This window comes from Ursus arctos, unplaced genomic scaffold (genome assembly GCF_023065955.2).
Source record: "Ursus arctos isolate Adak ecotype North America unplaced genomic scaffold, UrsArc2.0 scaffold_25, whole genome shotgun sequence".
Classification (NCBI taxonomy): domain Eukaryota; kingdom Metazoa; phylum Chordata; class Mammalia; order Carnivora; family Ursidae; genus Ursus; species Ursus arctos.
The window spans coordinates 37,425,981-37,441,603 of NW_026622930.1; the positions used below are offsets into that span (position 1 = coordinate 37,425,981).

Here is a 15,623-nt window from a genome sequence, read left to right on the forward strand (position 1 = left end):
TCATCAGATGACAATGAACACTCAGGATAATGAAAATTCTATTGTGGGAGGATATGCCTCCTAGACTCCAAACTCATTGGCCTCCTTTAGAGCTCCAGAACTTCCCATGCTTCCTCCTGATAGTGGGAACCGGCATTTGCTATTCCTTCTGTCTTAAATGCTCTTTCCATCCCTCTTCAGTGGCCACCTCAGCTCAAGAGTCACTTGCTTAGAAAACTCTTCTGTCTTTCTCTGACCAGACTGAATCACTGTATTAGAAGTTCTCACTCATTGCAATGCACTCCTCTTCTTCATGGCACTGGTCACCACTGCGGTTTTCTATTAGTGTGGTCATTTGATTGATGTCTTTCTCCCTTACTCAACCATACCCTCCGCAAGGGAGTAGCTTGGTTTTACTCATCATCGTACTCATATCCTCAGCAGAGAGTTGATGCTCAATAAACACTTGCTAAATATCTCCAAAGACTGTGTGAGGGAGGAGAAAAGTGGTCAAGTTTCATTGGGGGAAATGTCCAGCTATTCTAATGAGCTGAAAATCCTCTAAGCTCTCCTTCACATCTTGGAAAAAGGATCTTGAAGTCACTTTCTGGTGGAAGAGCAGGCACTGAATGAGGCCACCATCTGACAGAGCAATCCATGACAAGCTAAGAAGCAGGAATGTGACTAAAAAAGTTTGGAGTTTTAGTAACCATCCCAGGTAAGGGTTCAAAGGCAGAATCGGATATGAAAGTTACCAGCGTATGGAGAACCCCATGGCTAGCACATCCTGAAGAAACAAGGGCTATGATGAAAATGACAAATGACAATTTGTAGTTGTCTTTGCAGCAAGCAGATCACAAAAGAGTAGACCTATTTCTTGGAGCAGAAGGAAGGATGTTACCAAATGGCAAAGGGAAAACAGAGCTCCTAAATTCGGCTTTCATCTTTATTTGAAAAGATTTTTCTCACTAGAGTGAGTACAATAAATATAAATATTGAAGTGAATTCCCATATAGGTGAAGTAACAGTAAGAGTCCAAAATTCCAGACTCAAATGAAAGACATTTGGGGACCCTGAAATTCTGCTGGTAAGAACTACTTAGGAGTGAGAAGTTCCCAGGAGATGGGAATCTAACAGATGTTGTAACAGATGTTACAATTTCCAAGAAGGGGAAACACAGATATCAGAAAACAATGACTCAAGTGTGCGGTAGTCATCACTGACCCATGCACGAATTGGTTGGAAAATAGATTAACTGTGAATTCATAGACACAGAAGCAATGCTCACAGAGGTGACACTCCAGATAAAACTAGGCTGAGCTAATTTCAAATCTCACAGGTGTCTGAAGTCAGCAAGGCATCTGTTGGTCCGGTATGATATCCTCGAGAAACAAGAGTCTGATGATATTAAAGATGGGTATACCCACACAGCTCCAGTAACTGTTTTCAGAGACTAGGTTAACAGACCTATCTATCTTGGAGGGAGATTGTCAATCTTCCCAAATTCTGAATTAAAAAAAAAAAAAAGTCAAATGAGGTAGAGACTGTTCTCTCAATTTGAGGAGAACTCAAAGGTGATTTTCTTTAAAAGTTCATGTGCCATGTTAGGTATACATGTAAAAGACAATATATTTCAGGTCTGGATCCTCTGTGGGTTAGTTCCACATCTGGACCATGGAACAACAAATTACCGCAGCAAGCACTTGGGGCTTTAGGAGTAAACACTGATTACCATGCACACAGGATGCCGACAAGTGCACAGGGCACAGAGCGATCAGACGCATGGGTTCCAAGCGTGTATTAAAATGCACTGTGTTCAAGTGTAAATGGTAAGGAGGAATGAAAACTTAAACTGTGCTCTTCTATAAAGTGTCGCTAAACATATTTAAGATACACTCTGTGCTTTGTTAAAAACAGCAAATCCACTATGTGCTGGCTGGCTTTAGGGGTTTGGGGTTGAAATGTCAACTATGGCTGAATTCCCCTTTAATATAGATTATGAAACATGATAGAAAATGGGATCTGCAATGCTAGAGGGCAGGTAAATGGGATGCGTGCCCCTTTGTCTTCTAACTTTTCTGTAGGACTTGACTCTGAAAAAAGTCAATGGCCGTGTAAATTATTCATGAGCTCTATCTGGGTTCCCCATCAGCCAACAAGCCCAGGACAAAGGAATGAATAGTCTTTTTTTCCCCTTAGCAAAGTGGCTCATTGACTGCTTACTTCCCGGCCCTTTCTTCTTGGTCTCTGGGCCATGGCAGCCCCAGACCTTCCAACCAAAGGCAAAGGCACAAACCCTGCTCTTGCTCTATCTCCAGGGGACCAGGCTTCTGTTCCTCCATGAAATGCAAGTGAACACATCTGAGAATCAGGGTCAAGCGGAAAAGCACAGAAATGTAGCTGGCCTTTCTCCTCTCACACAGGCTCTGTTGGCTAAGGGAGAGAAGAAAGTCAAGGAGCCTAAGGTACTTCTGAAGTCCTATTGGACAATCACTTGTCCATGGCACCACCTTTGTAACTTGCTGAAAAATAAACACCTCCCCTGACAAAACCCAAACAAACAACCACGCCTCTACAGACATACCTCTGAGATACCGCAGGATCCGTTCCAGACTGAACTGTCTGAAACGAGTAAATAAATTTTTTGGTTTCCCAGTGCACATAGAAGTTATGTTTACACTGTTCTGTAGTCTGTTAATTGTGCAGTAGCATTATGTCTAAAAAAATGTACATATCTTAATTTTAAAATACTTTATTGCTAAAAAAAAAAATGCTAACCAGCTTCTGAGCTTTCAGCAAGTTGTAATCTTTTTGTTGGTGGAAGGTCTTGCCTCTTTGTTGGTGACTGCTGATTGACCAGGATGGTGGTTGCTGAAGGCTGGATTGGCTGTAAAAATTTTAAGACAACAATGAAGTTTGTCATATTGATTGACTCCTTCTTTCATGAACAATTTCTCTGGAGCACGTGATGCCATTTGATAGCATTTTTATCCACAATAGAGTTTCTTTCGAAATTGGGGACAGTCCTCTCAAACCCTACCCCTGCTTTACCAGCTAAGCTTATGTCCTATTCTAAATCTTTTGTGCTCTTTGCAACAATCTTTCACAACATCGTCACCAGGAGTAGATTCCATCTCAAAAAACCACTTTCTTTGCCCATGCATAAGAAACAACTCCTCATCCATTCAAGTTTGATCATGATATCACATCTTCAGGCTCTACTTCTAATTCCAGTTCTCTTGCTGTTTCCAACACATCTGCACTGACCTCCTCCACTGAAGTCTCGACGCCTCAAGGTCATCATCCATGACAGCCGGAGTCAACTTCTTCCAACTCCTGTTCATGTTGATATTCTGACCTCTTCCCATGAGTGTTCTTAATTGTATCTAGAATGTTGAATCCTTTCCAGAAAGTTTTCAATTGACTTTGTCCAGACCCATCACAGGAATCACTATCCATGACAGCTGTAGCCTTTATGGAATGTATTTCTTAAATAATAAGAACTGGAAGTCAAAATGATTCTTTGATCCATGGGCTGCAGAATGGATGTTGTGTTTGCAGTCAATGAAAACAACATTCATCTCATTGTATATCTCCATCAGAGTTCCTGGGTGACCGGGTGCATTGTCAGAGCAGTAATATTTTGAAGGGAATCTTCTCTGAGCAGCGAGTCTCAAAAGTAGGTTTAAAATATTCAGTAAACCATGTTATAAACAGATGTGCTGCCATAGAAGCTTTTTCGTTCCATTTAGAGAGCACAATCAGAGTCGATTTAACACAATTCTTAAGGGTCTGAGAATTTTTTGGATGGCCCATGAGCATTGGTTTCAACTTAAAGTCACCAGCTGCATTAGCCCCTAACAAGAGAGTCAGCCTGTCTTTTGAAGCTTTGAAACCAGTCATGAACCTCTCTTCTCTAGCTAGGAAAGCCCTAGATCATATCTTTTTCCCATAAAAGCTGATTTGCCTACATTGAAACTCTGTGTTTAGTGCAGCCTCCTTCATTAGTGATCTTAGCTAGATCTTCTGGATAACTCACTGTAGCTTCTACACCAGCATTTGGGGCTTCATCTTGTACTATGATGTTTATGGAGATGGCTTCTTTCCTTAAGCCTCATGACCCAGCCTCTGCTAGCTTCAGACTTTTCTTCTGCAGCTTCCTCGTTGTCTCAGCCTTCACAGAATTGAAGAGAGTGAGGGCCATGCTCTAGATTAGGCTTTGGCTTAAGAGAATGTTGTAGCTGGTCTGATCGTCTATCCAGACCACTCAAACTTTCTCCATATCAACATTAAGGCTGTTCTGCTTTCTTATCATTCATGTGTTCACTGGACTAGCACTTTGGTTTCCTTCAAGAACTTTTCCTTTGCATTTACAAGTTGGCTAACTGGTGCGAGAGGTCTAGTTTCACCCTATCTTGGCTTTCGTCATGCCTTCCTCACAAAACTCAATCATTTCTAGCTTTTGTTTTAAAGTAAGAGACACGTGACTCTTCTTTTTACTTGAACACCTAGAGGCTACAGTAGGGTTATTAACTAGATTAACTTCAACATCATTGTGTTTCAGGGAATAGGGAGGGCCAAGGAAGGAGAGATGTTGGAAAAGCTGGTCAATGGAGAAGTCAGAATACACATATTTGTGGATGAAATTTGCTGTCTCATGTGGGTGCAATTCATGGCACCCCAAAACAATTACAATAGTAGCATCAAAGGTCACTGATCACGGATCACCATGACAAATATAATGATAGTGAAAAAGTGTGAAATATCCCTAGAATTACCAAAATGTGACACGGAGACACAAATTGAGCAAATGCTGTTGGAAAAATGGCACTGGTAGACTTGCTCAACAAGAGTTGCCTCAAACCTCCAATTTATGTGTGTGTGTGTGTGTGTGTGTGTATACATATACACATACACAAACAAAACACAGTATCTGTGAAGTACGATGAAGCAAAGCACTATAAAGTGAGTATCCCTGTATTTGGACAGGTCAGAGGCATCATCCACGAGATCATCTTGGCTCCGATATAGGCCATCCCAGGACATGTCTGATAAACGGGCTTTCTGATGCTCCCAAGCTTCTCTCTGTGCTCTCTGGATCAAATTCACACCCTGGGCGACCCAACTGTGCCCTTTACTATGTGTGAGTTCCAAGGACTTGGTTTTCAAAGGCTTATCCTTAAGACTCTACTCACAGGCTAGTAACCTGAATGGAATTAAAATATCCTGTGAAATTAATCCACAGGATAAAAATAGCTTTTCAATCTATCCTAATTAAATGTGTCCCCTTCAAAGTCAATCATATCAGTTAGAGCCTGCATATGGGATTCAAATTGAAGAGTAAATTAAAATAAATTCTCAAACTTGAACTGCAGATGCCAAAAGTTTAAATAAAATTTCTCAAGATGTGGGCTGATACAGTTTCACAGAAATGACATCAGGTTACGCATCCTCCTCATTTCCAGACCAATGAAATGGGTAGAATGAGAAGCGATCACAACCTGCACAGGAAAGCAAGTCTGTAATGTGGTGCTCAAACAAAGCCTGTAACAAACGATTCAAGAAAATGAGTTTTGACCTTATTGCTTTTCTCCACTGCTATGGTCTGAATGTTCATATCCCTGCCTCCCTGCCCCGGGCCGGCCCAAACTCATATGGAGAAATCCTAACCTCTAAAGGTGATGATATTAGTAATGCGGGGCCTTGAAGAAGTGCTTAGGTCATGAGGGTGGACCCCTCATGAATGAGGTTAGTGCCTTTATAAAAGAGGCTGCAGAGAGTTCCCTAAACCCTCTGCCATATACGGACACAGAGAAAAGATTAGCCTTGACCGGACACCAAATCTGCTGGTGCCCTGATCTTAGACTTCCAGCCTCCAGACCTGTGAGAAATAAATTTCTGTTGTTTAGAAGCCACCCAGTCCACGGTATTTTGTTAAAGCAGTCCAAAAGGATGAAGACACACATTCTGCCTCCTTTTCACGAATTCAAGTTGCCCTGTCACCAGAAGGGGAATAAGAAGGCTCCTCTTTAGTGGTGCGCTAAGTCTGCAAGTCTCTCCTCAGGAGACACGGTAGCCCAGTGGTTAGAGACGTAAGTTGAATTGTGGTTCGGGGCGCCTGGGTAGCTGAGTTGTTAAGCATCTGGCTTCGGCTCAGGGCGTGATCCCGGCGTTCTGGGATCGAGTCCCACATCAGGCTCCTCTGCTGGGAGCCTGCTTCTTCCTCTCCCACTCCCCCTGCTTGTGTTCCCTCTCCCGCTGGCTGTGTGTCTCTCTGTTAAATAAATGAATAAAATCTTAAAAAAAAAAATTGTGGTTCTACACTAGTTAACAGTATGGTTATTAAGTCTTTCTAAGACTCAGTTATTCATCTAAATGACACGAATGAGGTTACTGTTGTATAATAATAGTGCTAGGAGGATCGGGGAGAAATGCAGGTAAAGAGCCGGCTGTCACATTGCTCCATGTAGCTCTTGTTACCATTGTTAATATTATTATTTGGATTTACAACAGAAGTCCCCATCAAGTAGGGAAGTCATAATTCTTAAAAATTAAATGTGAAGAAGGCTCTCTCCAGGGTAAACAGAGCAGGGATGGATGGATGGATGGATGGATGGATGGATGGATGGATGGATAAACCACGGAGAGGAGAGAACAAAAGGAGAGCTCATGGCCCAGAGTCTGCTGCTACCACCAGAAAGACCTCCAATCCCTCCACCGTCAGACACTGGGTCAGCAAGCCCCGCCAATCCTGCACTGGGCAGGAAGCTGCGGCAGGAACGATTCCATGCTGGAGCTGCCGGAAGAGATGGCCTGGTCAAGAAGGCTCAACACACAGGCCATCTAAAGCCACCTGTGGCAGCTCCGTGGCCAAAGGATGAGTGGAGATTCCTGTTACTTCCAACTGGTATCCAGCCTGGCTCGAAGCTCTGCACCCCCTCCTCTGTCTCAGAGCTGGGGCTGAGACAAAGGGCTACTATGTAATTGAGGTTTTAGGGCCCTGCGCTGAGAATTTATGTTTCTCTATCATGCCTGTTGTACCTGCTTTGCTTTCTCTCTTCTTTCTGGCATCGTTGACCAGCCCTGATGTGTTCTTTCCTAGCCTCGCTCCTCTTTTCCTATTTTGACTCCTAGGATATTTAAGAATATTCCATTCTTAAAGCTCTCTTACACTTTCATCGTGATGTCAGTACGGTTCTGAGCCCACAAAGGGAACAGCATTAGCAAGGCTAATAAACTGCCAGTTTCAATCAGGAAATTCTTGACTTTGACATTCATGCTCCTAAAACAAAAATGATTTTTCCTCAAAGGAAAGCAACAATTGCATGTCAAGAGAAAGAAAGAGTTCGTGTGGTGACTAAGTTACAATGTTATTTAAAAGCAAGACATTGACCTCACGGAAAAAATGAAAAGTTAAGAATAAACATTGTCTAACATTCACTGCTACATTTCCCACCTTACCTAATCTTATGTCTGAATAAAGTTTCATCCGTCCATATCCCTTACATTCTGAGATCTAACAATGGCGACCCGATTTTAAGCCCCAAATATATATATATATTTTTTAAAGATTTTATTTATTTATTCGACAGAGAGACAGCCAGCGAGAGAGGGAACACAAGCAGGGGGAGTGGGAGAGGAAGAAGCAGGCTTATAGCAGAAGAGCCTGATGTGGGGCTCGATCCCACAACGCCGGGATCACGCCCTGAGCCGAAGGCAGACACTTAACCGCTGTGCCACCCAGGCGCCCCTAAGCCCCAAATATATATTATACTCAAAAGACTGTGTGCCATGAAATGGAATCAAATAATATTCAGGAGGGGCTACAAATGCTAAATATTATCAAGCAGGACACTGCTCATCAACAGTTTACCTCTTAGCTCCTTGACTGCTGAGCTATAACCCAACTGACCCAGATTCTTAGCATGGTAATTTAGGGCAACAGATAACCTCGCTCTTTGGTGTAGGGATGGATTCTTAAAATGGAACGGAGCGCTTCCAACATGAAAACAGAAAAAAGAGCAACACCGTGGTCAGCAGCTTGTAGGGTCTGGCTGTATGAACTCATGAACCGTTTCCGTGGAGCCGCTCAAGTTGGCTTTATGAATACTACACGGGGGCAATTCTGGTTTGCAGGCAACGTGGAACACTACGTTATTCATTTATTCTAATGGACACTCAGACCTTTGTGAATTCTAAAAAGATTTCAGTTGATTCCCAGGAAGAATGGAAGGGTGGATGAAGCCAGGAGGGCAAACAGGGGATGAATTAGGGGAGGGGTTTAGCAGTGACCAAAACTCACCGATAGATGATTCCTTTCTCGTGTAGGAACATGAGCGCCGAAATGATTTCTGCTGCATAGAAACGAGCTCGTGCTTCATCAAAACGACGAGACTTCTGAATGTGAAACATCAAGTCGCCCCCATTCACAAACTCCATCACAAAAAACAGACGATCCTGGATAGAAACACAAGAGAGGACCCAGCGTGGTGTAGCCGTCGGCCTAGAGTTCGGTCAACAGGTTACCCTGGGCTGTGGCATGGGCAGAAGAGGTCGTCAAATGGAGTTCTGGGTGAAACATTCTGGCGGGGTCAGTGCTAGGCATGAGGGCTGTGGGATTAGATCCCTGGGTTGGGGGGTAGGGTGAGGGAGTAACACCTGGGTCTCCTTTAAGTGAGTCCACACAGCTTTGCTCTCTGCTTTAAATAAAAAGCAGGAAAGCCTCAGAAGCCTCTAGTTCTCATTGCAGCTCTGCACCTTAAACACCGTAACCTCGAGCTTAATTGTTTTTGGACGTTCGCCATTAATAAAGTGAGAACGATGACGCTATCCCTCGCTGAATCATGGGGTTTTAGAAAGCGGAGGAGAGCAACGTAAATGGAAAGGCACATGCCTTTCCTCTGGAACATGTAGGGTAAAGCACAGAAAGCAAGGGATGCCTAACAGCCCCTCACCTTTGGGCAGGGAACACGCACAGAAAAAGGAAAACGTTGTAGACAAGTCTGCCTAACAGCGGTCTAATGACAGTCTCAGAGTGGCGTCAGCTTTAGAAATTCCACCCAGCCCAACAGAAAATTCCCAAGTCAGGAGGAGAAACGTGCAGACGAGTGCGATGCTATCTCCACTTGGAAAGAGCTCTCAACCCTGCAGATGAAATGGGCTCTTATGGGCGCCTGGGTGACTCAGTCTGTAAGTGTCTGCCTTCGGCTCAGGTCATGTTCCTGGTGTCCTGGATCGAATCCCGCATCAGGCTCCTGGCTCAGCAGGGAATCTGCTACTCTCTCTACCCTTCCCCCCTATTCACGAGCTCTTCTCTCTCTCTCTTGCACTCTTGCTCTCTCTCAAATAAATAAAGTTTAAAAAAATGAGAGAGAGAGAAATGGGCTCTTAAGATTCCCCATGCAGTGCACTAAGTACTAAGCGGTGTGAACAAAGTGCTTTTATTAAGACTTTAATAAAAGAAATGTGAAGTCTCCATGAAAAAGTGATGTCTCCAAGACGGAGGACGCTATAAAGTGCTTTGTTTCAGGAACCCCTAAGAGCAATGGATTTCCCGGCTCCCTCTGCTAACATTTATGAAGGCCACGGCTAGCCAGGTGCTGAATGAGGTGCCACGGATCCAACAGAGAGTAGAAAGGGCATAAAACAGGTACAACCTCTAGCCACATAGTCTGGTGTGGGAGACACACATTACTTAAAAAAAAAAAAAAAAGAGTTATATACCCTGGTAAACATACAAATTCTGGTAAATCCTGTGAAGGAAAAGTAAAGGAGGCAGTGACGTCTGGTCATCTGCCTGGGGTCCGTGGAGGTCTCTTCGAGCAAGGGACACGCAAGGTAAGGCCTGCGTGATCACCCCGAACGGCCAACCACCATCCTTTTGGGGGAGGGAGGGTGGGAGGTCATTTAGTAGGGAAACTGGTATTTGCCAGTTCACAAAGGACGCGTGCTCAGAACTCATCTATCCTTGTGGGTTTAAGCACCCTGGTTCTGCTCAGTGTTGCCACATGTCCACAGCCACCCAGCTCACACTCCTAGTCACCACTGGTTTCATCAGGCCTTCCCAATCCGAAAGCAGAACTCATGACCTCTCTATTCCTGATTTTAAGTAAGACCTTAATTCGAAGGAAAAAAATCCCCTGGCTCTTCGAAACCTCTCTGTTAATGAGAAGTATGAATGTAAGGGTAAAGATGGAACAGCAGGGGCGCCTGGGTGGCACAGCGGTTAAGCGTCTGCCTTCGGCTCAGGGCGTGATCCCGGCGTTGCGGGATCGAGTCCCACATCAGGCTCCTCTGCTGTGAGCCTGCTTCTTCCTCTCCCACTCCCCCTGCTTGTGTTCCCTCTCTCGCTGGCTGTCTCTATCTCTGTCAAATAAATAAATAAAATCTTAAAAAAAAAAAAAAGATGGAACAGCAAAATTCACACACATGAAAACAAAAACCAAACAATAACAAAACAACTCTTCTGGTTGGCCAATCTAAGCCAACTGGAAGCTCAACACAGTAAGCCATCGGACCGAGCCAGGGGCCTTCATCTGAGTGTGACTGACAAGCGGAGCGGAGACTTGGGAGGGACACGCTCAGATGAGCAAGGGTGTTCTTTCTTTTCTCTATGGGAAGGACTGGAGTGGAAAGAGCAGGGCAGTGGTGGAGCGGGTTGGAGGGTGACTATGTGACGGAGACCTAAGAGCTGCATCTGCTCGGGCAGGTGTGACGCTGATGCTGTGTTCGTTTAGACGGGGTGCCCAAGGGGGACCCGATGAAGACTCAGGTAGGAGAGCCACCCTAACCACCCCTCAACAAGCAGGTCAGCCTTACATGTATTTGTTCACCCGCCTGTTCGCCTTCCTCGTGGCTGGGACTGGCAGTCACATGAATTCCAAGAGCTCGAAATACCTGATTACGGGAACTGGGTCAGTAGGTAAGTGGCTATTCCTGAGGCTGCTGGAAGTCAGTGTACTGGGCAAGGCCTTCTAAGGCAGTAGGCATCAAAAAAGATGAAGATATTGTAAGGGCAATTTCACCCATTTCTAGTTCCCTCCAAATCATTCTCATGTCTCAAGTCTGAAGAGCCAGAGCAGGGGCTGAATTCCAAATCTGGGGGAGGAAATACGGCCTTCTTGTCTCACTCTTTCATCTGTTTCTCAGCCCAAAGCAGGAGGCACATTCTCAGAAAATGCAGGAGGGTCAGAGGGGCACAGCTATCTGTGATGTGCCACGAAGTCATAAGCCTTAGAACTGAGAAAACAGGGGCCTCTTTTCATTCAGAATTTCATTTCAAACCTCCGGTCTGGCACCACCTAGAACAATTCTCAACCCCCAAGTTACATAAAAGTCTTGCAACAAGCAAGCAGGAAGTCGAGACAAGCCAGCCAGATATCATGACCATTTGACCAAAAGTCATGGTCTGTCCTATCAAAGACCTAAATTAATATCACAAGGTTGAAAAATAAAAACGTGTTCGTCAGCTTGCCAGATGTTTTTCCTGAGAAGAGACTCTCTCTTTACATGCCCCTCTCTTCACCCTATTCGTGGCCTTTCTGAGGCCTGAGGTAACCAGGCCATCAGGCTTGTTGGAGTAACGTCCAAAATGAGAGGCAGTCGCCTCTGGTTTGGGTCCCCGGGCTCCATGGAGTTGAGGGTCTGAGTTCTAGTACGCAGGCTTTCCAGTACCTAGTGAGGCTTTCAGAGATCTGTTATGCTTCCTTGAAGGTTCTCAACAAGAAAGAATGTTTACTGAGCACACACGATACCAGGTCCTGGGTAGAGAGCAAGGACCGTAAATGAATGCAATCCCACACCTGCTCTCAGGACATTCAGAGAAACGTGGAGAACATCACCCTGGTGTGCTAAGCGCAGTGGAGGCACAAAGAGGTCATTGTGGGAACAGAGCAGGGGCAGCCGAGCAGCCTGGAGGCTGGGGTGGGGTGTGGAGAAAGCTTCTAAGAGGCGCTAATTCCCCAGCCCTGAAGGCTGAGGAAGCAGGAGTCAGGCTGGATGGGGGAGGAACCAAGGTCTCTGAACGGCTGAACTGTCAGGTGTGAGGCAGGGTATGACGGCTGCAAAGGGAGTCAGTCCCTAAGTGCTGCAGCGGCTGAGGGTGGGGCCTCCCTGTGACACTGCTACTTTCATAACCGAGTGTTGATAGAAAAAGCAAAAGGCTAGTTAGGGTGGGTGCTTCCTTTCACCTCATCCTCAGGCCCCCTACACCTGTTAATCCAGGTGGTCCCTCACCTTTGGTCTCTACCGTCATGACAGGCCCAACGTCTGGGCTAAAACAGGTGGCAGCTGCAGTCCTTGGCTTGGAAAAGACTCCAGGGAAGGTGGGACAGGCTGCACACACGAAAACGACCTCAGCTACAAAAACAAATCAGTCCGCTGGATGTTGCTGCCCTGGAATGACTTCCAGCAGCCTGAAGGAAATCTTTCCTATTTCACCAGTGTCCCTTACAAAGCGGAGGCACGTCTTCGAAGTTCTGACAAGAGGCAGAAGACAACCTCCTACCTACAACCCCACTCTCAGTCTGTGCTGCTTAAGAACGCGTCTCCCTGATTACCCGACAAACGCTAAGTTATGCTTCCCAAACTCAACTGTGAAGCAAGTAGAGGGAGCGCCTGTTGGGACCCCTGAGTTGAGGGAGGCATCGCATAAGGGATTAAGGTTGCCCGTGAGTCACTTCTGGGGCAGGGAGGAGGTTCCAGATCCCACCCGAGGCAGAGGATTTCTGTGTTTAAGCCTTCCCAGCTTTTCTGAAGTCTGGTTTTCTAGAAATTGAGTCTGGATACCTGCAAGCTTTCCCGGAGGCCTCTGGCTCCTGTAAGGTACATTTTGCCCTGACCTGCATGGTAAGAAACCTAAGGCCCCAGAGACTGGTTTAATCTCAGTTCTAAAGCCAAGAGGCCCAGCCCTTTGTCTGTCCCTTGCTCCACCTTTGCCCCCCATTCAACGAACCACAAATGCAAGTCATTCACAAGGGTGAGGGACTACCTGGGGGAATAAAAGCAACTCAGAAATCCCTTTGTCCCACGCCTCCGTGTGGACTACAGCAGGCCAAGGAGCTGATGCCTAGTTAATAATAGATTCCTGTCATCGCCTGCCTGGCTGCAGGAACCGCTGCAGCCTGGGCCAAGTCTGTCCTGGCTATCAGCTCAAGGCTGCTACTTCTCCAGGTCAAAGGGGATAAAAATATCCCCTGAACTGATAGTGGCTCTCAGTACAAGCAGTGTGCATTCCCTAAAGCCCCTCATAAAGATTGTTCTTTAAGAATTAAAGCTGATGAGCAATTGCACAAAGTTTGAGACAAAACACTTGAGTCGTGACATACCAAGATGGTAACTGCGACAAAGTGATGTCACCTCCGGAGGGTGAGTGCAGAGGAATGGGGCGGGGGAGGGGTAGGTCCTTCAGGGCCACTGTGGTGGGCACCTTTGGAGGTGTCTGTTCAGCTCACAAATCCCTTTCTCAGAGAACTGCCCTGGCTTGGTCTCATGGGGAAATGCTGGACATCCTGCAAACAGTTAGTTGGGACCACGCTGGCTGCTCCCTTCCCAGTCTCTTTCCCAGAAAATTGGAACCGAGATGGAGAGGTTTTAATTTAGGCTGTGCAGGGCACAGGAAGTGAGGAAACGTGAATTAGGAAGCTGAGGCTATCTTTGTGGTGAGACCATGTGAAATGTCTTGGTAAAACAGAGTACTGAAAGCATGGCTGGAGGGATGGATGGATGGATGGACAGAAAGACAAGAGAGAAAAAATGGAGCAGAAACACATGTTGAGGCAGAGACAAGAGATGAGGGAGCACGAGGGAGCCGAGAAAGAACCTCCCTGGGTTCCTCCTGCCTTTCCAGTTTCAGATCCCTGAAGACAGCTGGACGATTCTGGCCCCCAGGTTCCATGAGACACCCCGCCCTGTATCTCTGGAGCTTTATTTTCACTTCTCCCTTTTTTGCATGACCTTGGTTAAGTTGCTTTCTGTTACTTGCTACCGGGAGAATTTTAACTGAAACACACACCAATTCTTAAGGGGCGGGAAGTTTCCTTATAAATCTGGGATAACCACACCTATAACTACAGTGATCAGGTGAGGATTAAACCAGAAGCAAAGTGCCCCATAAGAGCCAGGCCCAGAAGAGTCTCCACAAACTACTGTTATTAGTCCATCATACAAAGGGCCTGAAATTGTTCTAGGGTGTGCCTAGCGCCCAAGTCCCTGGTGTCACCAGGACAAAGCCCAGCACAGTGGGGAGGGTACGTGGCCTCTCAAGCCAGGACACTGGAGATGCAAAAGCAGCTCTTGCTGTGCTGTATTTATTTTCCCCTTCTCTCTCTCTCTCTCTCTCTCTCTCACTCAACGCCCATCTGCAAATCAGGGATAATATGATTCCCGAACTCACAGGTGTGTGAGGATTACATTATTTAAGCTAAGAGTTTCTAACAGTGCCAGGCACACAGCGAGGATTCCAGAAGCCTAAGCCAATATCATCCTCACTGACACTGCTACCTCCACTCTGGCTTTGGCCACCACGGCTGGCTGCTCCTGGGGCTCTGCCCTCCCCCCCGCCCCCCCGGGGAGCTGCAGCGTCCTGGGCAGTGAGCTGTCTGCCGCTGATGCAGAGATGGGGCCTCGCTCAGGGGCTCTCAGGCTGACAAGGAGGCAGGACTGAAACAGCAGCCGAAACTACAGTTGTGGGTAAGAGACAGGAATCTGGAGGGTTCGAGGAGTCAGGGGGATGCCAAGCCAGTTGCAGGGTGCAGAGCATTTCCTCATATGGCATGGTCATGGCCTTGAGCTATGAAGGACTTTTCTTTCTGGGAAGTGACGACTAAGCAAGGGTTACAAAACTGGATTTGATAACCAAAACGTCAACCAAGGGTTTCGGTTCCAGCAAGCACTCTAATTTTCTAATTTCAGATGATAATATTCTCTATTTTAAGAGCTTTATAATCATGATTGTTATTACTGCAAAGCAAATGGACTGCTAACATATTATAGTGAGACCTCTTGGAGTAGCTCTTCTCCCCTTCCATAAAGTTGATTTGCTCTAATCAACAGATTAAGAAGATTTTTCTCTTTAAAGCAAGAATCCCTAGTCCCTACATGTAATCAACAGATAAACATCTCAGTTGAGGATGTATTATGGTGAGGATGCAGATTACCTTTTGGAAATAATTCAAGGAAGAGAAACCACATTTAAGGTTAATGACTAATTTAGTGATGGCTTTAAGGTGACATTTAAGCTAGAAGCCACATCTAGACTTACTCCCCCAAGTCCTAAGAATTGCTTTGGAATAATTTCTAAAGGAATAACACATCAATCTTCTATCAAAAGCCACAGAGTGCCACTGACTGGCTGTGGGCAAGAAGAAGGAAATCTCTGGTAACAGACGGCATTGTGTTGAATTTCTCATAAGTGCTCCCTTGCTTTATGGTTTTTCTCCAACGAAGTCATCCACGGGGTGAATAGGGAGTTCAGATCAACAGGAAACAGTGACTGACGTCAAAGAGGTCACAGTGGAAAAGCACCCTCATGAGGAAATCTGATTGCACCATGCCTGAACTGGAAACAACTTCAATTTAACCACATTAAGAATGATTACAAAGGCCTCAAGGAAGAAACAAGGAGAAGGAATCTAATGGCTTCATTT

At 45.7% G+C, this 15,623-nt stretch overlaps 1 protein-coding gene across 4 annotated transcripts in view; it reads right to left on the reverse strand.

Annotated features, from left to right (window-relative positions):
* The window catches only part of PRKCH (protein kinase C eta), a 221,880-nt gene that overhangs the window by 58,827 nt on the left and 147,430 nt on the right, over positions 1–15,623 (reverse strand). For all 4 annotated transcript variants that reach the window (XM_048219933.2, XM_057318504.1, XM_048219935.2 and 1 more), the window contains one exon: positions 8,282–8,436. In XM_048219933.2, the coding sequence (XP_048075890.1) occupies positions 8,282–8,436 (155 nt within the window). The remainder of the gene's footprint in view (positions 1–8,281; positions 8,437–15,623) is intronic.